The following is a 21,998-nucleotide window of genomic DNA, read 5'->3' as shown; positions in this document are numbered from 1 at the left end:
CTGTATTTTGTTTGATTTTATCTTTTGTAGGAATTCAAAAGAGAAAACTCTTGCTTTAAATGGTACAATGGTTGCCTTTTAAGTTTGTCAAATAACTATATTTAGCCATTGTTTTTCAAATTATCCGCTTTGACCCCCCTTACACCCAACTAGGAACTTAGCACAACTTTCCTTGCCCTGTTCACCAACCCACTTCCTGTTTCCTTATCTTTTTAATTCTGGTCTGTGGATATTGGTCCAGATTGTTCTTATACACATACTCCATTTTTATTATACATATTTTCCCATATTTTACTGAGCCTTTTCCAATATATTTTAAAGCATTAAAATCTTAAAGCAATTATTTACACTTATATTTGTGGATTTGATTGATTTTAAATACCCACCACCATAATTTTTAATGCTATGATTTTCCCATTATTGATTTCCTCTGCTTTATTTGTGAGTCATCTGGAGAATGGTTTTTGGTGTTTTCTTAGGGCAGGCAAAAGAGTAGGGTGAGCTCTGAAATCTTGTACATGAGGTTTTTTTCCCTACTGTCTTCACACTTCAATGATAACAATTTTTCTGGAAATAGGATTATTGGGCTACTACCTTTCTCATCAATAACCTGTAGTCATTGCTCTCTGGGTTTCTACAGTTTAGTTTCATGGATGGGAAATTTGAAGCCTGTCTTATTTTAATTCTTTTGTAAATAACTTTCACATTATCATGGCTGTATATTGATAAGATTTTAAAAATCTCTAAAGACATTCCAGAGTATGTGTAGATATAGCATTTATTTTAATTAATTTTACTGTAGCTCAGTGAGTCCAATTAATCTGCCCACCCGAACCGTTTGTTATAGATCAAAGTTGTATTTTCAATATTTACCAATTTAATATATTTAATATTTACTTATTGCTACTGTATTCTGATTTCTTCTTGAAGAACATCTATAAGTCATTCATCCAACAGAGATTTATTGAGGGCCAACTATGTGCCAGGCACTATTCTAGGCCCTTAGAGGTTTCATCAATGAGTAACACAAGGATCCCTGCTCTCAAGGAGCTTAAAATTCTGCCAGGGGAAACAGACAAAACAGTAAATCAAGTAAATATGTAACTTATATAGCAGAGCACATTGGTAAGGGATCTTGAGGGATCTTGTATTATTAAATTGGTCAATATTAAACTGGTTCTTGCTGAGAAATATATTTTTTCTTTTTTTTGGTTTTTACATTTTTTTCCCACTTTATACCTCACTGTTTGCAATCTGGTGCTTTCCCTGTGCTTTGGGGGCTGTTTCCATGTTCATATTCTATATTAATGATGTGATTTTACATAGTGTCCGTTCTGCTCTGTTTTATCCCTATGCTATTACATTTTGTTGTTCCTTGCAATCTTAAAACATTTATTTAGCCCACGTCCTTTTCTTTTCTTGTTTTTAATTGTAGTAAGAACACCTATCATGAGTTTTAGTTTCTTACAAAATTTTTTTAAAAATTTACTTATTTATTTATTTTTGGCTGTGTTGGGTCTTCACTGCTGCATGCGAGCCTTCTTTAATTGTGGCGAGCGGGGGCTACTCTTCGTTGCGGTGTGCAGGCTTCTCATTGTGGTGGCTTCTCTTGTTGTGGTGCACAGGCTCTAGATGTGTGGGCTTCAGTAGTTTTTGCATGCAGGCCCAGAAGTTGTGGCTCATGGGCTCTAGAGCTCAGGCTCGGTAGTTGTGGTGCACAGGCTTAGTTGCTCCGTGGCATGTGGGATCTTCCCGGACCAGGGCTCGAACCAATGTCCCCTGCATTGGCAGGTGGATTGTTAACCACTGTGCCACTAGGGAAGTCCCTGTAACAAATTTTAAAGTGTATAGTACGGTACTGTTAATTATAGGTACCATATTGTATAGCTGATCTCTAGAGCTTATTCATCTTGTGTAACAAAAACTCTCTACCCACTGAACAGAAACTCCCCACTTCCTCCTGCTTCCATCCCTTGGCAACCACCATTCTAGTCTGTTTCTATGAGCTTGAGCAGATCTCTCGTATAAATGGAATAGTGCAATCTTTGTCCTCCTGTGACTAACCAATTTCATTTAATATAATGTCTTCCATGTTCATCCATGTTGGAACATGTGTCAGAATCCCCTTCTTTTTTAAGGCTACGTAATACCCCATTGTATGTATACACCACATTTTCTTTCTCCATTCATCCATCAACAGACATTTAGGTTGTTTCCATATCTTGGCTACTTGATTAGTGCTGCAAAGAACATAGGAGTATGGATAGCTCTTTGAGATTTTGATTTCAGTTCTTTTGGATCAATACCCAGAGTGGGATTGCTAGATCCCATGCTGGTTCGGTTTTCTTATGTCTGTTTCCTCTCGGATTGTTTTCTGTGTGTGGCTTCTTTTTGCTCAACAGAAGTCATATGGTCTTGTGCCATTCTATGTATAATAAGCAGATTATCTTTAAAATATTCATTTCTATTTTCTGAAGAAAATTATATGCTTTTTCTCAAGATAAAGATTCTGTTTCCTTCATGTAGTAGTAGGTCTTCAGAGGTCCCTTCTTATTTTGTTGTTATGTGTTCAGTCCTTAGTAGAGGCCACCTCCATCTCATGCCTGCCGCAGACGGGGTCTCACCTGTCTCACCACCCGAAGCCCCACCACCTCTTGGATAATAACCATCCTCCTCAGCACAGCCCTGGAGCCAACTTGAGGCTCACATGCAATCTCCACCGATGTTGGGCGGAGGCTCTGTCCACCTTCCTCAGATTTCCAAGACAACAGATGAGTCAGATGCCATTTTGTCCTCCTTGTGGGGATGACAGTTTATTCAAAGACACCAAACAGCTCAGCCCCAGCCCTCTTCTTCCTACACAGTACACACTAAAAGTGAAGGCTGTTGACTCTGCACATGTCAATAAAGAAAGAAGCAGACTGGCCGAGCGAGGAACAAGAAGATGGACTAGGGTTCTGGAACCTGCTCTGTTTCTTTTGCATAGAAAGCTGTCACCACACCATGAAAATGACCATGTGTCACCGTCATTCTCCCAGTGGAGGCAACATCCAGTCAACAAGAAAGTCCTGGGGAACGAAATCTGGCTGTGGTGGCTTTTTGCATACATGAGGCACCTCTCGCCCAGTTCATCCCCGACTACAGAGCTGGTCATAGCGAGTCATTGTACTGACGGACTGGCATTAATTAGTGGACACAATCTTTCCTCCCATACTCCAGAGAGCCCAGGTTCTTAGGCACGATAAAATGTTTGTGGGGGGATTTCTGGCTCCCAGGGCACGGTGATGTCCCATCAGCCCACTTTGGGGAACCGTGGCTTTGCATGTTCACTGTCACAGAGGAAAGGAGCTGTGTGATGCAGTTTCCCACTGAGACATGTGTCTACTGGCAACACTTCTGATTCCTTTGCCACTAAAAGAGGGAGGGATTCTCTCTACCAAAGTTTGTAAAAGATTACACAGGGACAATTCCTTGGTAAACTGTTTGGCCTTGTCTTATAAGTACGCTGAGATGACTGATGGTGATTAAGGAAAAGCATCCTCGCTTTAGCAGACTCAGCTAGGCTTCTAGAGCATCCCTGGGAAAGCCCAGTTTTGGTTAAGGTCACACGAACACAAAATGCAAGCCAATAACATTGCACGGGCACAATTCACCCAGTCCCTGTTTGCCAGGCTGTTTTAATAACTCAAGGCTTATTAGAGAAATCACAATGAGTAATCTAATAATGTCACTCCCAGTTAGCTAATAATTTCATTCCCTGAGAGTGAGCTGTCTAAGGAGGCAAAACAATAGAAAGGTCATGGAACAGAATCTGGTTTCACGTTCCAAACCTAAAACCAGTTCCAGATCTCAACTGGGTGTGATACTGTCCCCCCACCGCCAACACCCCACCCCTTCCCCACCCAGAGAACACACAGCAATGTCACAACTTGGTGGAGGTGCTATTGGCACCAGTGGGCAGAGCCAGGGATGCTTGAAAACATCCCACACATCACAAGACAGAAATCCGGGTGTGGGTAGTTACCCCTCCTTCCTTCCTGGTGGCCAATGGCACGTCTCAGGCACAGCCTTCCCTGCCCTCCCCACGCTCCCTCCTCACTGCCTGCTCACCTGGAAGGCCCCCCACTGCAGTCACGCTCACCTTTCCCTGCTGGTCTGTTTTGATCTCCCAGCCCCGGGGCAATTCCAGCCGAGTGTCCGCAAACATGTTGATGAAATTCACCAAGTCCCGGTTGTGCTGGTAGCGTTCAAAGTTGCGCGCGTCCCGACGGACCTTGAGGATCATGTGCTTCAAGCAGGTGCTACTGGTGAAGACTCGGTAGGCACTCTGAGAGGGGGTCGGGGCCGATGGGGAAGGCAGTGGGGATTAGGAGAAACACAGACCAGGTGTACTTTGAGCACCTTAATGGGATGTGACGTGACTGCTACACAGGGATTTACTGTGAGCCTTGGGCGCTGGGGGTGGGGTGTGGAGCTCGGAAGCAGAGTTCTTGCTGCAGAAGTAAACGCCTGCCCCCCCGTAAACACACACGGACCTCCGGGCGGTCTGGCTCTACCACTGCTTCAGCATCCTGGACGCTGTCGACCTGCCCCGCATCTCAGAGCTGCCCTCCTCCCGTCCCAGCGGGTCTCTGCTCTCCCAAGTGTCCCTCTGACTCTCTGAGCATCTCCTTCCTCTCCGTCCGGCTGCCTCCTCTGACTGCACAGGTGCGCCCGTGGTCCATCTTAGCTGTCTTTATAGCAGGGTGTATTAATTAAGGTTCCCTGCGGATTTAGGGCTGACCTTCAGAGGTCTGCCACTCCTTGCTAGGTAAAAACTTGTGAGTGTGTGTGTGTGTGCGTGTGTGTGCACACGCGCGCGCACGTGTGTGTGTGTGTGGAGGGGTTGGGGGATGAGAAGAAGTGAAGAAAGTTTCACGAGTTTCTAATTGTTCCAAATAAGCATTTTATGCTACCTGGGGCTGGTGCGTCTGTGGTTCAAGGAGAGACTGCTCGCAGCCAGAGCAGGCTGGGACAGTGGCTCCTTCCGGCTCAGGGCCACCTGGTGCCCAGTGCTGAGGGCATCACTACTTGGCATCCTTGTCCCCCTTCGTGACTCCCCCGCCCCGCACCCCTGGGCGGCTGCTCTGGCTCTAACCACTGGAGGTCCCAGAGGCTTCTCCAATATAACCTGCTCAAAACTGGTCCCTCGTCCCGTGCCATAGCCTGCATCCCTTAATCAAACTACTGCTAACTGGGGACATGACCACCTAACTCAGGGGCCCGAAGCAGAGAGGACTCACTTTCTGGAGTCCTCATCTCCCATCCCCCTCGATCACAGTGGCCCCAAGAGCGACTGAAATATCTCCCGAGCAGAGTCATTCTTTCTCTGCTCTCAGCCCCTTCCGTAGGGCAGCCCTTGATCATCGCTCACTTGAGCGCTTGAACCAGCCTCTAGTCGTAGCCCCCTCAGTCCCTCTCCCGCAGTTCTGCCAGAGAAAAGAATTCCTCAAACACTGAATCATGTAACTGATGATAACATCTGAGACTGCTGGCTCCTGTCTCGCCTACTGAGGTAGATCCAGGCTCCTTGCCATGACGTACCAGGCAATTTGCTGCTCACCCCTCCACGCCCTCTTCCCAGCTCTGCCCGTCACCACGCTCCAGCCCCACTGGGCCCAGCCCCAGGCTGAGTCCTTCCTCCTGCAGCCTGGAACCTCTGCCCCTCCCACTTTCAAGCTTCGGGACTGAATTCAGCAGTCACCTCCTCAGGACCGCTCCCTGTGTTTCCAGAGCACCTTGTTCCTCCCTGAGGTCAGGCGCTGTCCTGTCACGTTAGATGCATCTCTGCACGTCTGCTGCTCCAGAAAATGAGGAGCTTCTGCTCAGCAGGTGTCACCCTAATCTGTCTTTATGACGCCAGCACTTAGATCTGTGCCTGAACTGGAGGAAACACTTGTCGAATGAAAAAAAAGTAATGACTATAGTAATATAATGTCATTGCTTCCTCGACAATACAAAAAAAAAAAAGAAATGAAAAAACTACATATGTAAAAATCACATCAAATTTACCTTAAGCATGTTACTTGAAAAACTAATTATAGGAAAAGGAAACCTAGTTATTTATCTGTTCTAAAATTTCTTTAATGAAAGTGATTTTATAAAATGCTTCAGGCTGAAGGGAATCCGTCAACTTCATAATTGTGTTCCTTAAAAATTTTAACAATAATAAAAACACATCTTTGTTTCCAACTCACTTTCACTGATATGAACACATCTGAACCTAACAAAAACCCACAGAAGCTACAGCATTTCCAAATCTAGCTTTTCTCCTTTTTGGGAGACTCACAGAGAGCAAAAAAGAGCCATCTTTTTTTTTTTTTTTTTTTCCTTGCCTTAGTTAAAATGCTACCCTCTTTAATCTATCCAATAACTTTGCAAAGTTGTGTTTCAGGTCTTGCTGGAAGCCAGGCCAGGCCCCTTCTGTGTGTGGGAACACTCACATAATTGGCGTGCAGTACAGTGAAGAACTCAGGGTTGGTGATGAACTTGACAGCTGGAGACTGCAGCAGCAAGGTGATTTTTTGTGAGTTCACTGGAGAAAGTGACCCATCTCTCCTCAGATCTGGAAAAAGTGAAGCAAAGCAACTAAAGGCATTGGGAAAAGATCGTTTCAAATAGAGGACTTCTCTCTTGTGGCACCAGCAGCCCACAAGCCTTCACCTGCACAGCTGGAGAGGACTGTTGTTTTGAATAGTGATCCGACCAGCTGTCACAGTGATAGGGCCAGGTGTCCTATCACTCGGTGTCTGTCAGTTAAGAATCATTATTTCCTAGGAGTGTTCCTGTACAACTGCAGTTAGGATCAAGTCCTTGAATACCTCGTCCCTTTTATCCCAATGACTTTTTTCTTACTTTCTTTATGAGTTTCTCACCACAGCTATGATAATTTGTTTGCAGAAAGGACCACAATTCTTCCTCTCCCTGCATCCCCATTGGTATGGAACTTTGCAACCCTGTTGAATGGAGCTGGCCTTGTGCCTTGCTTTAACCAACAGAATTTGCCAGAGGTTCTGAGCCAGGGTTTTGAGAGGCCTGTGGGTCCCCACTTTCTCTCCCTCATCACGAGAACAGCCTGTGCAAGATGAAAAGCCATGGGGAGCGGGGACAAGCCGCCCCGGCTGAGGCCACATCAGGCCAGCCAGCTTGCAGCCAATTCCACAGCTGACCAAGTATGCACGTGTAAGCCCAGTGGCCTGAGGAACCACCCAGCAGAGCTCAGCTCAAATTGCCCACCTGCAGGATTAAGGGCTAAATGCATGGCTGTGAGCTTAAGCTTTGGATGGCTTGTTATACAGCAAATGCCACTGGATCCAATACCAAACCCAGAAAGAAATTTTCTCTTCCTTTTTCCTAATGTTTCTAATTACTCCATCACTTTACTACCTCTCTCAGAGATTAATAGAAATTAATAATAGAAATACATAAGCTAGTCAGTTTAGTTAGTATATCTGATAAAATGAATAGAATGGAGGCAATTAAAATAGTTGGTGGAACTGTGTACATACATATTTAAAAGAGGGCGTGAGAATGTCCACTCTTCTGCTTTTGCAGAGAGAGCTGAGACCTGGCAGTACAGGAAGCACATGGCTGTTTGCTCCGAATGTTCTAGAGCCGTCAATCTGCCATCATTTACCCAATTCAAAAAGAAACTGGATTATTGGGATGTTACAGTAATAATCTTATGCTATTACAGGTATAAAAAGCAGAAGCCAATCTCTTCAGAGAAAACAATCTTATGGTTACCAAAGGGGAAAGGGAGGGAGGGGATAAATTAGGAATTTGGGGATTAACAGATACACACTACTGTATATAAAATAGATAACCAACAAGGACCTACTGTATAGCACAGGGAACTATATACAATATCTTGTAATAGCCTATAATGAAAGAGTCTGAAAAAGAATATATATGTATAACCGAATCCCTCTGCTGGACACCTGAAACTAACACAACATTGTAAATCAACTGTACTCCAATTAAAAAAAAGAAGTCAATCTCTTAACGCCTTTTGAATATTCTCATCTGAGTTCCACTCAGGCAGATTCAAAGAAATGAACACCAGAGCCCTCTAGTGGATGCTGATGGTATTTGCTAAAAAATGCTCCCAGGTGGCCATGTATAGTCATAAGCCTGCCAGTTCTCTTTACTCCCAGGTTCCTCCCTGAGGGGGGAATGTATTTTATTCTTTAAAAAAAAATTTTTTTTTACGATTTCCTATTTTTTTTAAAAACATCTTTATTGGAGTGTAATAGCTTTACAATGTTGTGTTAGTTTCTGCTGTGTATTTTATTCTAAATGCAAACAAGTCTTCTTCCTATTGTTGTCATGTGGCTCCCTTGGAAGCAGACCATGAATTCCTATTGCATGTTTTATTTATAAGTGGAAAACATCCTTAGGACACCAACGAATAAATTTACTTAATAAGAAATGATTAAGCCACCAAAAAAAAAAATTGCCTTGATGCATAGGTGCAAGGTCTCTTCACTGTGAATCCACTTTTCCTTTACGTTCCTGGTGGGAAACTTCTGTCTGTTTTACCCTGCTGGTGCCAAGCCTCTTTCTCCTGCTGGGCCTCGCCCATGCCCCGCTTTCCTTACCCCATCCGCATCCCAGGAGTCTGGGCCCATCCTGCATACCTATGCTCGACTGAGAAGATTCAGCCTCTGAATCACTCCCGCCACCTCCTCCGCTGCCTCCTGCTGGGACTTGCTCACAACTTTGGCTGCCAGAATCTTCTTCAGGCCTCTCTGTAGCAATGGTTCGCTGAATATTTTGGTACCTTTGTGTCAGAAAGTGCAAAGACAGGAGTTAACTTTGGTTTGATGGCTTGTTGAGGGGCTGATGCTCTGAATCAGATAAGTGGGGAAATCAGTAAAGAATTGTCCTGGATGTCAAGAAACGTCAGGAAAGAAATGTTCAAAATCCCCACAAGGTACCCAAGACAATTAACACTACAAGTATCTCTGGATGATTTGACTTCTTTTTGTTTTGTAAGCTGTGATGAGTTGCATGTATGGTGACTTAAAAAAAATCACCCTGCATTAAATGAAATTAAGCTAAATCTAAAATAATGGTATGGGAAGGAACTTAAAACATTACAACTAAGATATCAAAGCACCTCTCCCTGACGGTGATAAGTCTACAAACTAAAATAAAAGTTCTACTCACTTGTTTTTATTTAACAGGTAACTGACAGGACTGGCAAGGGGTGTGCAAAGGTTACACGCTAAAAACACACTGGCAGACAAATAAATGCTCTCTGCTTACTTGAAGGCTCCTTTGATTTTTTTTCCAAGTTGGGGAATCAGTCAGTTGGCCAGTCAGTTGCCTAACCAGGTGCTTACTAAATATTTACTGACTTTTCCAGTGTGTCTGGCTCTGCGTTGGACTTCCAGACCAAAGAGAAGACTGGAATGCAATCTCGCCCTCTGAACGCTCACAGTCAGGAAAGAACAAAGAGGGGAAATGCACATGAACCGTGACTCTAGTGAGGTGAACGAGCTGGCCTAGGTGTGTAAGAGGTGTGAACACAGACGAGGAAACACCCAAGGCACATGCGTTCTGAAGTCAGAGTATGACGTGTCGGGGAGCTTGTAGGGAAGGTACATGGAGGAAATAACATGTGCAAAAGGCTTCAGCTGGGAGAACTCCGAGAAGGTTGGTGGTAGGGTCAGGATGTGTAGGCCTTGGGCAGTGCCAGGGAACCAGCAGGGGTGGCAGGGAGCGCTTAGCAGGTGCCCAGCGGCGGCTGGAATGTTTTTCTCTAGGCCTAGGTTCTCCAACTTGAGCTGCATCAGGATCACCGACAGGGCTTGTGAAAACACAGGCTGCCGAGCTCCATCCCCAGCGTCTCTCGGATTCAGCAGGTCCAGGGGTGGGGTGGGGGGAGGCAAGAATGTGCATTTCTGACTAGTTCCCAGGTGATGCAGTTACTGCTGCTGGTCCAGGGACCAACTCTGAGAACCGCCACTGAGGCAGGTCCAGTTCTATACTGACCCCCACCTGTGTGGAGGGCATGGGAGGAGAAGACCCTGGAGTCGGGGAGAGCAGTTGAGAACTACTGCATCACTCCAGGCTGGAGATGCAGAAGCCTGGAACCAGGCAGGGGTGGTGGAAAAAGCTGGTGTCAAAGGATGCTGCTGGGGGTGGGGAACACCCACATTCTGTAGGGATACGAAGATCACCTATATCTGCCCACAAAACACTCACAGAAATTTCCTAAACCTCCCTGCCTAATTCACATTGTGCTTTGTAGGCAGGTGTCCAGCTGCCTTGTTCCTTTTTGCTCAGCTCTGCTTCCTTCACTCTTTGAAGCCCCTCTTCCTCCTCGCTAAATGACCTTGATTTGCCTGCTGTCTCTCAGCCCTACCAGGGCACAGGACAGGAATTCCGCTTCCCTTTTCCTCACGGCACAGCAGGAATGAGGGAAGCGGTCAGACTGACGAGATCTTTAGTGGCAGAGTTTGTAATAACTTTACATGTAGACTCAACAGAATTTGGGACCTGACTGGGTATGGAGGTTGGGAAGACAGAGGAGACAACTGTGAAGTTCAAGGCGCCCGCTTAGAGCAGGTGGGTGGAGGTGCTGGTACTGATGACGACCATGTAGGATGGGCAGGTTGGTGGGAAGATTTTAGTGTGGATTTGGACATGTTGACCTGGAGGTCCTTGAGGTCACACAAGTAACAATAGCCAGGGGAGCGTTGCTGTATGGGTCTTGTGCTCAGAGAAGTGACGTGGGAGTGGAGGAAGAGGCGTGAAGAGGAGGAGGAGGGAGCCTCCAGGGAGCAGCGAATAGCCAGGTTGCCACGTGCAATCCAAGGTGGGGGCATGGGGAAGGTATTATTACACGGACAAGGTCTTCCATGGCAGGGATTCTGAAGACTAGTGACCTCTCCTTGACCTTTAGAGAGGAGTTTTGGGGACTTCCCTGGCGGTCCAGTGGTTAGGACTCCACGCTTCCTCTTCAGGGGGCACAGGTTCGATCCCTGGTCAGGGAACTAAGATCCTATATGCCACCTGGCAAAAAATAAATAAATAAAAAAATAAAAAACAAAGAGGGGTTTTGTTCTCAAGTGTGGTCTCCAGACCACTTGCCAGAGAATCAACTGGGTGATTATTATAATTACAGAAACTGGGGCAAAATTGAAATCTGCATTTCTAACAAGTTCTTCAGGTGGTGTTATCTACATCTAGGTTTGAGGCTCTCTGGTGCGGGGCTTTCTTTAAGTTTTATTTTATCTAAAGAGACTCAGCCACTCGCTCCTGACACCTGGCGGAAGATGGCTCTGCCTGCAGCACTTACTGGGAGGCATTCCTGAGAAGGCCTCTTATGAGAAAATGTGGAAGGGGTAGGGATGAGCAAGGAATCGGAGAGACAAACGCTTGCTTTTATTTACCCCTCCACACGCCTGTGGCAGGGAGGCTGTGGGGAAGGTGCAGGCTGTCTGTCTGTGATGTTCTTTTTGCTGGAACTCAAGTAATGCAGCCACGCGTGGGGTACTCAGTGGGCCAATGAGAAGCCGCCTAAGCTTGTGACCTTGACCTGGGGGAGGAAGGGGGACTACCAAAGGCCAAGGAAGCTGCTGTTGGAGGATCCCCTAAGTGGCTCAAGGCAAGCTGCATTTTCCAAAAGTGGCTCAACAATATTTTCAGTCCACAGCTTCTTCCAGAACCTGACTACTCTCCTATTAAGAGGTAGAATCAATGTCCCCTCCCCTTGAACCTGGGAAGGTCTTGTAGCTACCTGGACTAACAGACAATAATGAAAGTGACAGCTTGTGATGGAACACAGAGGCCATGCTGTGAGGAAGCCCAGGCGACATGGAACGTCCATGTGGAAGTGCTCTGGTTGACAATCACAGCTGAGATCCCAGCCAACAGCTGGCATCAACCTCCAGATATGCGAGTCTCCAGCCCAGCCACCCTCTGACTGCAACCATGAGGTACCCAGAGCAGGGCCTCACTGAACCCAGTCAACCATGAGAACCATGAGAGAGGATGATGCTTATGATGATAATGGTGATAATAATCAGTTATTGTTGTTTTAAGTCACTAAGTTTGGGGCGCTTTGTTACTCAGCAACAGACGCCTGGAAAGGGCTTAGACAAACCTCACATTGTAGCCTCTCTTTTACTTCCCAAATTGCAGTGATCACTGAAGAGAATTTTAACGAGTAAATATAACCTTATTTGATGGAAATGTCAGCAATTTCACAAACTGCTTCACATGTCCTAAGTTGCACCTGGTTTATCTCACGCCTTACTAAGTCAACAGCCTCAAATCCCAGGTGCCAGACCCAACCCCTGGCCTTTGCTGAAGTCAGGACAGTCTTGGGGAAGCAGGACACACAGCAGTTGGTGGATGATCACCCAGCAAGGGCAGGGCTGCAGCCTCAGAGGCTCTCTTTGTTCTAAAGATGAGAGAGGGGGTCAGAGAGTTGGTTCTCTTCTATTTCATCAAAAATCATCCTTCAGGGCTTCCCTGGTGGCGCAGTGGTTGAGAATCTGCCTGCCAAGGCAGGGGACACGGGTTCAAGCCCTGGTCCGGGAAGATCCCACATGCCATGGAGCAACTAGGCCCGTGAGCCACAACTACTCAGCCCGCACATCTGGAGCCTGTGCTCCTCAACAAGAGAGGCCATGACAGTGAGAGGCCTGTGCACCGCGATGAAGAGTGGCCCCCACTCGCCACAACTAGAGAAAGCCCGCGCACAGAAATGAAGACCCAACACAGCCATAAATAAATAAATAAATAAATACATAATAAATAAATTAAAAAAAAATTATCCTTCAATGTCCCCCCTTCACACTTTAATTTTTTGCAGAAAAAGATTAAATATTTATATTATATAGGGTTTATGGAAATTGGTAAGGAAGTCAGCTGGAATGTCTAATTTGCAGAGGAACACACACAAAACCAAACCAGAAATAAAGAAACCTTCCAAAACCAAACCGAGCTGAACCAAACCAAACAAAAACCAAACAAACAAAGCCTATAGGAACAGACAATTCTCACGGGAGGAGATAAAATTGGTAAAAGAAAAGCTCATGGAAATAGAAGTTGACCTTCCCTCCAAGAAGTGAAATGTAAGAAGCACCAAAACACGAGGAGAATCACTTAAGTCAGCAAAAACCCACCAAAAGATGAGATGGAAGGCAAGGTATTGTTGCTAGCAAAGTAAACCCGTAGAAACACACTTTAGAAAACATTTAAGCATTGATATCAAATACCAAAACCACGCAGATCTCTCTTGGCCTACTCTTTTGGGAATATAACCCTGAAGAAACACTCTAAGACAATCCTAATATTTTACATACACTTGGGCCTTATCCAAAATAGTGATAAAAAGCAATAAGTGAAACATCCAACAATATGTCAAATTAACTAAATTACATTTGTTCATTGGAATACCATCATTTAAGTGATAATCTTAAGACTATGTAGCAATATGAAAATGCTTCTAATGTAGGAAGTGAAAAATGAACATAAAGCTATATTATCATTATAGCTGTATAAGGACTGTGCATATGAAATTTGAAGATAGTTAATTTTTTTAAAAAAGCTAATCCTTCGGGCAGTAGGATTATAAGCCTCTTTTTTTCTTATTTAAAACTTGCATTTCTCAATAGTATAATAATTTTATCCAAATAAGTAAAACATCACACTTGAGTTGATGATTTAAAATGAGACTATGTATTTATATTTTCGGTTTCCTCAATAAATATTTGCGAAGAAGGTAGAGTTAGTTCGTTCAGGATATTTTGAACGTGTAGGAATGAACTCGGGAAATGGTCTCGTACTGGGTCCTGGTAAACTCTGGCCCCATCCAGGCACTGGGACGAGGGACACAGAAGAATGAGAAAGAAGGTAAGAACAGTTACCAGTGGCAGGCATGATGGGCCATCAGTCATGGGGCTGCAGAGGAGCTGGCCACTGGCTCTGTGCGGAGAGCTCTGGGGAGGTTCCAGGGACCATGTGACATTCGGGTTGGGCTTTTGCAGGATGGAGATGAGTGCCAGGTGGAAGGCATGCAATGAGGGACTTTCCTGCAGTGGAAGCGTGTGGCAAAGCCACAAAGGCCACTTAGGGGGTGGCCGAGGGAATGTGGTCACCGCACACTACTTTGTCCACTCTGCATTTTGCAATGTGCATCTCCTTGCACAAACACATTTGCCTTTCACAATCACCCTGTCAGGAGTCAAGAGAAACTCCTTCTTGCAACACTGAGAAATATTTCCATCTTGCTGTGAGAAGGTGATGAGGGTAAATTTCTCCTGCTAACCAAACACATGCCCCCCTGTGTGTGATCACATCTGTGATGGATAAAAGACTGACAGTATACCTTCTGTGGCTGCCATTATCAGGCCAAATCACTGGAAAACTTTAAATGCTTGAAAGCAATAGGTTAAAATAAGCATTGAAGAGCCTGAATACTTATCTGAAGGTTATCTGACCTTCCCTAGGTAGGATTTTTCACAAGAAATAAGCACTTTCTCAAATCGCTCAGATCCTTTTCTTTTTATCTGTCCACATGGATGCAGCAAATACAACTTGATATTCAGCAAAGTCTGGTCTCTCTCAGCATGTTCAGCTCCACTGGAGGGCACAGGAGTTTACACATCAAAGCCTGCACACTTCTCCTGGTTCAGGATGGATTTGGCCTCATTTTTATATTATACAGCCTGAACATCGTGAACGAACTTCCAAGGATTTTTATGTCACGGGTCAAGGTGTTTACTTCTGCTTCTGGTTTACTGTTTTGTTTTAGTGTTCAAACTACACCTCTTGTAGATATAGACTGAGGCTGCTCTCTGTGTTTCTTAGTCTGGTAAATTATTTCAGTTTATCTGTCTGGCAAGACAGACCTTGAGGCTATTTCTGCCTATGGCATCTGAACACAGTCTCTATGTAAAATGAGCTTGCTGTGTCCTTTGCATTTTTTTTTTTTTTGCGGTACGCGGGCCTCTCACTGTTGTGGCCTCTCCCATTGCGGAGCACAGGCTCTGGACGCGCAGGCTCAGCGGCCATGGCTCACGGGCCCAGCCACTCCGTGGCACATGGGATCTTCCCGGACTGGGGCACGAACCCGTGTCCCCTGCATCGGCAGGCGGACTCTCAACCACTGCGCTACCAGGGAAGCCCTGTCCTTTGCATTTTTAGTTGTAGGAGTCTTGCTGCAATCACCATGAAAGGACACTCCCATGGATTTTGGTGCATTTATATTTAATATGTTCTTCTTTGTAATATGCTTTCTTTCTGTGGGAATGACTAGAGAAATACACTGCCAATGAAAACCCATTATGGTTCTTATTAATGACTTAAACACTCAGGTACTGATGGGGAAAAATGGAAAGCAAATGTCTTCCAAATGCTCAAGCAATAAAAGAACCCCTGGTGATTTTCACCTAAAGCATACTTCTCTCTCTACAACAACAGTAACCAGAAGTTCAATTTTTTGTTTCTGTGTAATTTTAACAGGATTGAATTGTCTACTTTTTTTTTTTCTGGAGGTTACAGTTAACTTTCAAAGGGTATTTGTTATCAATAGCTGTGTCCCCCAAACCCAGTTAGTTACTCTTTTTAGTCCCTCTCCACCTTTTTCCTTTATTTTACACTAGGAAGACTTCATGTGGATACAAATGAAGTTGGGCCTGCAGTCTGCACTCCTGGCTACTAAAAGTATCCAAAAGCCACTGCCCTGGTCTTAAAGAAGCAAGATATTGGGTATGATGCTCGTACTAGCTTATGGCATGGGAGAGGTGCTGTTTAGGGTTTCATTTGCATGTTGAAAACAAAATGACATCTTTACATACTTACTAAAAACTAGTAAGGGGTCTAGTTTTTAGACAAAACAATTCTCAAAAAGTATTTTTAAATGCTTCTCTATGATGAAACCTTTTTAAGAATGTATATTTCTGAGTATATAGCAATTATGGGACCAGGGTAGGCATGAATATAGAGATTTATGAGACAGCTTTTTCTCCAGGCAGCTTTTAGTATTCTGTTAAACCTATCCTTGGAATATTTTCAAACTGTTTGGGTTCTGGACCTGTTTGAGAATCTTATGACAGATATGTATGAGTCTGGTAGATAAATGTGCATCCATGTATAATTTTGCATATAGTTTCTGGATGGTTCCTGGAACACTGACACCCTCAGTGAATACCTGGTTGGGGGTGGTCCATGGGCCCTTGGCTAAGAACACCTGTGTTCGAGCCTGGGTCGTCAAGAGGATTCCCCATCTTTAAATGACACTTAGGCTTAGCTTGTCTCCTCACCAAATTTTAAATCTAGCTTTCCAGGTACTAACTATGAATGGGTTAATTACTTTGCAGTTTCCTCACACAATCTGAGCAGCAAAGTATAAAAGGGGGTTTCTTTAGCTGCCCTTCTCCTTTCACTGCTTTATAGGGGCTCACCGCATGCTGATCACCCACCGCCTGTTTAGTTGCTCCATCTGCTGGATGGACCCGGATCTCCGCATCCCGTCGGGGGTGGCTGCTGATGTGGGACGCTGCCAGGTGGTCGTGCGGTTCACGTGGTCCACATAAAAGACCCGCCCGTGGCTGTCAATGCGAGCTTCCCAGTCTAGAGCATGACGAAAAGGCAAAAAGAAAAATCAAGGACAAACTACGGATCCATGTGAAACAGACACCACTTCCAGGTCTTTTGCAGTTAGAACTCACCACTGGTGACTTGCTGAAGACCAAGCACTGCCCAGAGCACCTGGGTGACCTCTGAGGCATTGGCATGGAGTTGGCATTCCAGGAAAGAGCCCATGGGACTCAGATTCTCTGCTGGGCCATTTTAAACAGTAACTGGGGTTACTCAAGTATGACCTGTGTTAAAATTCTAACAATTTCTAAAGAGAAAATGGAATGTTTATTTCCTTCTTTAAAAAATTCCATCTTGTCAATTTTCTTGGCTACTCAAATGACAGCTGGAAGACTGGAAATGTCCTCCGGTGACAGTTGACACTCTGATGCTGGAAAAATCCTTTCTTTGCTAAATCTGATGGAGGATGGCTGCTCAGAAGGGAATAATGGCCCTCATATTAAAACCAGGTTTGACTACATTCTAAAATGCACCGTATGTATGTGCAGCTTCATATAACCTCTATCTAATACTTAGCAGCCTTAATTGATTGCCATTCCTCTTGAGAGAAAGAATGGACACATTCATACTTAGAGTTGTGAATTCACAGTGTTTGTTCAACCCACCTGTGGCTGCCAAATATCTCTCAACCAAAACAAAACCAGTCACGACTATTAACTAGCTTTGAAATATCTTTGTTGATAAATAACTATCCCAAACAGTAGAGGGAGCCCAAGATAAAGTTAAATTCCTTTACTTCTCAAATTTAAACAACAGCAACAAACTAAAAGGTGGAAGCATAGATGATACAGTCCTTGATAAATGTAGGAGCTGGGCTGGGGTGATAGGATGAAAAAGTCCTCAAAACTGAGAGAGCTGGAAGTCATATGTACACACCTGAGCTTAACAAAGATGAGCAATGTCTGCTGTACAGAGATGCGCAAAGCTTTTAGGTTCCCCATGTAAAATTGTGGTGGAAATAACAGCTTCATGATAAAGTTATGCTGAAAAATACGTTAGACTAAAGAAGAAAAAGCAAAAATGACTGCAAATGAGGAAAACCATTCAGGCTTTTAAGTGAGAAAAGCCATAGCTTTTGGGAGTAGGTCAGATATTTAACAATTCTATTGAAAAAGTATCATTCAGGTAATGACATAGCAACTCCCAATTGTTTTTAAAATGAAAAACTCAATATATTTGGTATAGTTATGGTTGGATATGTGTGTGGTTCAGCTGTTTGAGAACATTATGGCTTATGTCTGACATCTACCTGAGGGATTGCCAAATAATGCCCAAGGAAAACTAAAAATACCAGAAAACACCAAATTCAACTTATAAGACAAATTGAAGAAAAAAAAATGTGGTCAGATTGTATAAATATATTCTAGAAGGTTGTGATTAAAATTGACTACTAGATGATCCAGTTGTCAACTGTTAGTTGTAAATGCTAATTAGCTCATTGATGAAATTGTATATTTGTGTAACTACTAGGTAATTAATCTCGAGGCAAACATTAAAAAATTTCAGTGATTTCCAAACTAGCAGCAACTGGGCATTTTTTTTTACCATTTTTTTTTCTTGAACCCAACATGACTGTCATCCAACAAAGAATGAGCATTAATCTTTGAAGAGTATCGTGTTACTCAATTCAGCTGAACAAATTCCTCCTATGAACTAGAGACCATGCCAGGTCCTGAGGACACATTGCTGACTAACACACATTCCTGCCCTCCAGGTGCCCACAGTAAAGGAAGGATTCCTTCAGAGACAAGCCTCCAGTCTCATAGATTCTCCAAGGAAAATAACTCAAGGATGGTGCAGCGATAATAATAATTTCTCTCTATGAGTTTCAATATTTCCAAGGCACTCATGGAAAAGAATGGCAAGCCAGACAGTTAGGGCCTCTTGTCAATACATTAACTACCTGGAAGGCAGAGTGCTAATTAAAACTCTTATAAATAATCAGAAAATAATAGCTAAGCGCAATTAGAGATTATAAGTGTGTTTTCTGGGTTGCTTTGTAAAGAATTTGCTTTCACGTATAAACAGTATCGCATAAAGAAAACATGTTCTGAATGGAACTTCAGGCCTCAGCATGTCCGATGGACTTGGCCCTGTGATGCCAAAACAGACTCCTGAAAATGATACCTTTATGGATGACCTTGGGACAGTTAGAGTCATTCACGTGTGTCCATTCATTTGTGGTTGGGGAGCCTTGTCAGATATTAAACTATATATTTTCCATGAAGTCTAAGAACAATGTAGAGCCTAATAATGTATCCTATTTTAATTATTATACCAAGAAAAGCCTGTAAATTTGTACGTTTACATTAACAAGTGCAATACCATGTTTGTAGTTTAGACCTTTATCTTGAACTTCAGTTGCATCTCATTGTCTTCTCGACACTGATACCTGGATGACATCTCAAATCTAACACGATCAAAACCAAGCTTCAGCTCATTCCCACCCAAACCCACTCTATCTGCAGCCACCTCTTCCTTTCTCAGTTAAAGGAAGCTCCATCCTTCCAGGTTAAAACTCTTGAGGTCATTCTTGACCCTTCTATCTCACACACCACACCCAATCTTTCAGTAAATCCACCCACAAAATATCTGGCCAGAATCTGACCACTTCTCACCACGTTCTCTGCTCCCCGCCAGCTCAAGCCACCACTGTTTCTCACCTGCAAGAACCTTATGTTGGGTCTCAGGCTTCTATTTTTCCTCCTCACAACACAGAAAACCTTTTAAGTCCTAAGTTAGGCAATGTCACGTCTCTGCTCAAAAACCTACAACGTTCCCCTTTCATCCACAGTAAAAGCCAAAACCCTTAAGTGGTCTACAAGGCCCTAGGGGATCTGGGCCCCTGATAGACGGACCTCTTCACCTGCTGCTTCCTCGCTCCCAAATCTGCTCCATCCAGACACGCTGACCTTCTTGCTGTTTCTCAAACCCACCAGGCAGGCCGCTCTGTTTGCTCAGAAAGCTCTTCTTCCCCAATACCTGGGTGAATAACCCTCTTACCACTTCTAAGTCTAGCTTCAAATGTTGCCTTGTCAGCGAAGTGTACCCGACCACCCTATTTAAAATGGCAAACCAGCCACCACCACATGCTCCAGATTCCCCTTACCCTGCTCTGCTTTTGTTTTTCCACAGCGCTTAAGACCATCTAACGTGCTGCACTATTTCTTCATTTATTCTTTTTATTGTTTATTATCTGTCTCTACCAGCCTAGACTGTAAGCTCCTTGAGGGCAGGGATCTTTGCCTTTTTTGCTTACCTAGAACAGTACCTTGCATAGAGTAAGCATTCAATAAATACTTATTCAATGAATAACTATCTGATGAAGTCATCCATGTACTATGTGAGATTAAGAAAATTCAGTTGTTAGCTTCACTACCAACTTTTCTAATATTTTTCAGTGTCACATGGACAGAAAATTGAAACCTATCTGGAAGAAATTTGTTTTCATTATAAAAAGTAGCTTATATAAAGCAATTCTTTAAAACAGAATATATTATATTCAATTATCTATAATATCTGTATGTATAACTAGTTATTACTCTTGCATGGATTGAAGGTCAATTCATCTACACACCCACTGATAGGTTTTTTTCTTGTGGAGAAAATGTTCCTTTCTTGGAGAGAACACGCTATAGGTATTTTTCTAAGTAGGAAGTACCTCTAGTGACACTGGAATTTTACTATTCATTTATGGAATATCCATAAATCAATGTGTAAAGAAAGAAATCAGGCATCAAAAGTTAAAGAACATAATGTTTGTCTTGGTCTCTCCAAACAAATGCGGTACTCCTTTAAGTTATTCTACATATTAAAGACACTGTTTATCACTGATAAATTACAATTGAATAGAAGAATGGTGTAAATGTAAAATATATCACATTGCCAAGAATAGATGAATTAAGGAATAAACCTTTCTTCTTTCAAAACTGTAATGGCTTAATGTAAGCACAGGCAAAAGAATGTAAAGAAACACTGATTCCTTGCATCCTGGAAAGATCTTGCAGTTGTAAAATTTATCAAGTTTTAAAGGTTATCTTTGCTTGAAAAATGAGCCCAAACCAAAACAGGGATGAACATATCTGATGCTAAGTGAATATATAATGTCTGGGGTGTCATTTCCTTCTTACAAATGTTATATATAAGGGAATATTATAAGGGTAAATAACACTGGAATGATATCTAGAGACTACCTAGTCCAAATCTAGCATTTAGCAGATGAGAAAATTAAAGCTTTACTTTACAAATAAGAAAACTGAGTCACTGAGATTGATTTTCCCAAGTTCAAATGACTAGTTAGATAATTATTAATTACACATTACAGTTACCAGGAGAATGTGCTATTGAATTCTATCTCTAAAGATGATATTTTGCCTGGAAACCTCTAAGAACTACAGAAAAAATTTGAGGCTGTCACCTATTGGTACAAATTAGAGTAAGGAAAATGCAAGTTCATGGGTCCTGATGGGTTGAAATGTTTTATTACGTGGAGATGCTTGAACCATAAAAGGTCCCATGGAGAATAATAGGATTATTCCATCTTGAACTGCAAACTTTTAAATATAAATTTGTGAATTAAGGGTTACGAACAGTTTGCAAGGCCTAGTCAAGTCTTGTAAAGAAATGCTCTCCATTTCAGAAGTTGAAGGGTGCTGAAAATACTGGGTTTTCTCATTAAGATCACATCCTGAAACCATACGACAAAAAACCAACCAACCAACAAATTTCTATGGTAGGAGCCATATTGGTTTTTGATCACAGTGTGAGGTATGGAGTGGAGGAAGAGTTTGGATGTTTATATACAAAGTTCATACTGACCTGCTTAGACTTGATGGGAAGAGTTATGAACACAGATTTTCAAAACTAAAGCTTACTTGGTGGAAGAGGCTCATCGATTGTTGGGTAGTGATGATGTTCAGGCCTCAAGGAAGGAAGCTGGCTTACTGGCTGGGAATTATGGAGTATAGGACATTCACCTACGGACAAGATAGTCAAGACATTCAGATTCATTCATTGCCATGGCAACGTCAGCAAAAAAGCATGACTGTAAAACAAACTACTGCAAGAAAAAACCCCAAAGGGCGGGCAATTGGGATTGACATATATACACTAATATGTATAAAACGGATAACTAATAAGAACCTGCTGTATAAAAAAATAAATAAAATTCAAAAAAAAAAGAGCAGGCAATTGATTTTTTTTCTGTGTCAGTTTGCCACATACAGAGTCACTCATGAGCCAGTGAATAGAGGGAACTATATTTTTTAAGAAACTCGAAAAAAACAGCCAAACACTCCATGGCTGTGATCTGTACCACAACAGACCAATAGATAGGATTG

At 43.1% G+C, this 21,998-nt stretch overlaps 1 protein-coding gene across 3 annotated transcripts in view; it reads right to left on the bottom strand.

Moving 5' to 3' along the window:
- HECW1 (HECT, C2 and WW domain containing E3 ubiquitin protein ligase 1) overlaps positions 1-21,998 on the bottom strand; it is a gene marked incomplete at both ends in the record, with an annotated part of 620,984 nt that overhangs the window by 81,070 nt on the left and 517,916 nt on the right. For all 3 annotated transcript variants that reach the window (XM_079711607.1, XM_079711606.1, XM_079711608.1), the window contains 5 exons: positions 4,142-4,327; positions 6,483-6,604; positions 8,679-8,821; positions 16,482-16,632; positions 21,534-21,635. In XM_079711607.1, coding sequence (XP_079567733.1) covers positions 4,142-4,327; positions 6,483-6,604; positions 8,679-8,821; positions 16,482-16,632; positions 21,534-21,635 — 704 coding nt within the window. The remainder of the gene's footprint in view (positions 1-4,141; positions 4,328-6,482; positions 6,605-8,678; positions 8,822-16,481; positions 16,633-21,533; positions 21,636-21,998) is intronic.

The sequence above is a fragment of the Hyperoodon ampullatus genome (assembly GCF_949752795.1).
Source record: "Hyperoodon ampullatus genome assembly, chromosome: 9".
NCBI lineage: Eukaryota > Metazoa > Chordata > Mammalia > Artiodactyla > Ziphiidae > Hyperoodon > Hyperoodon ampullatus.
The sequence above is the reverse complement of the archived record's forward strand: the minus strand, read 5'-3'. Positions and strand labels throughout refer to the sequence as shown.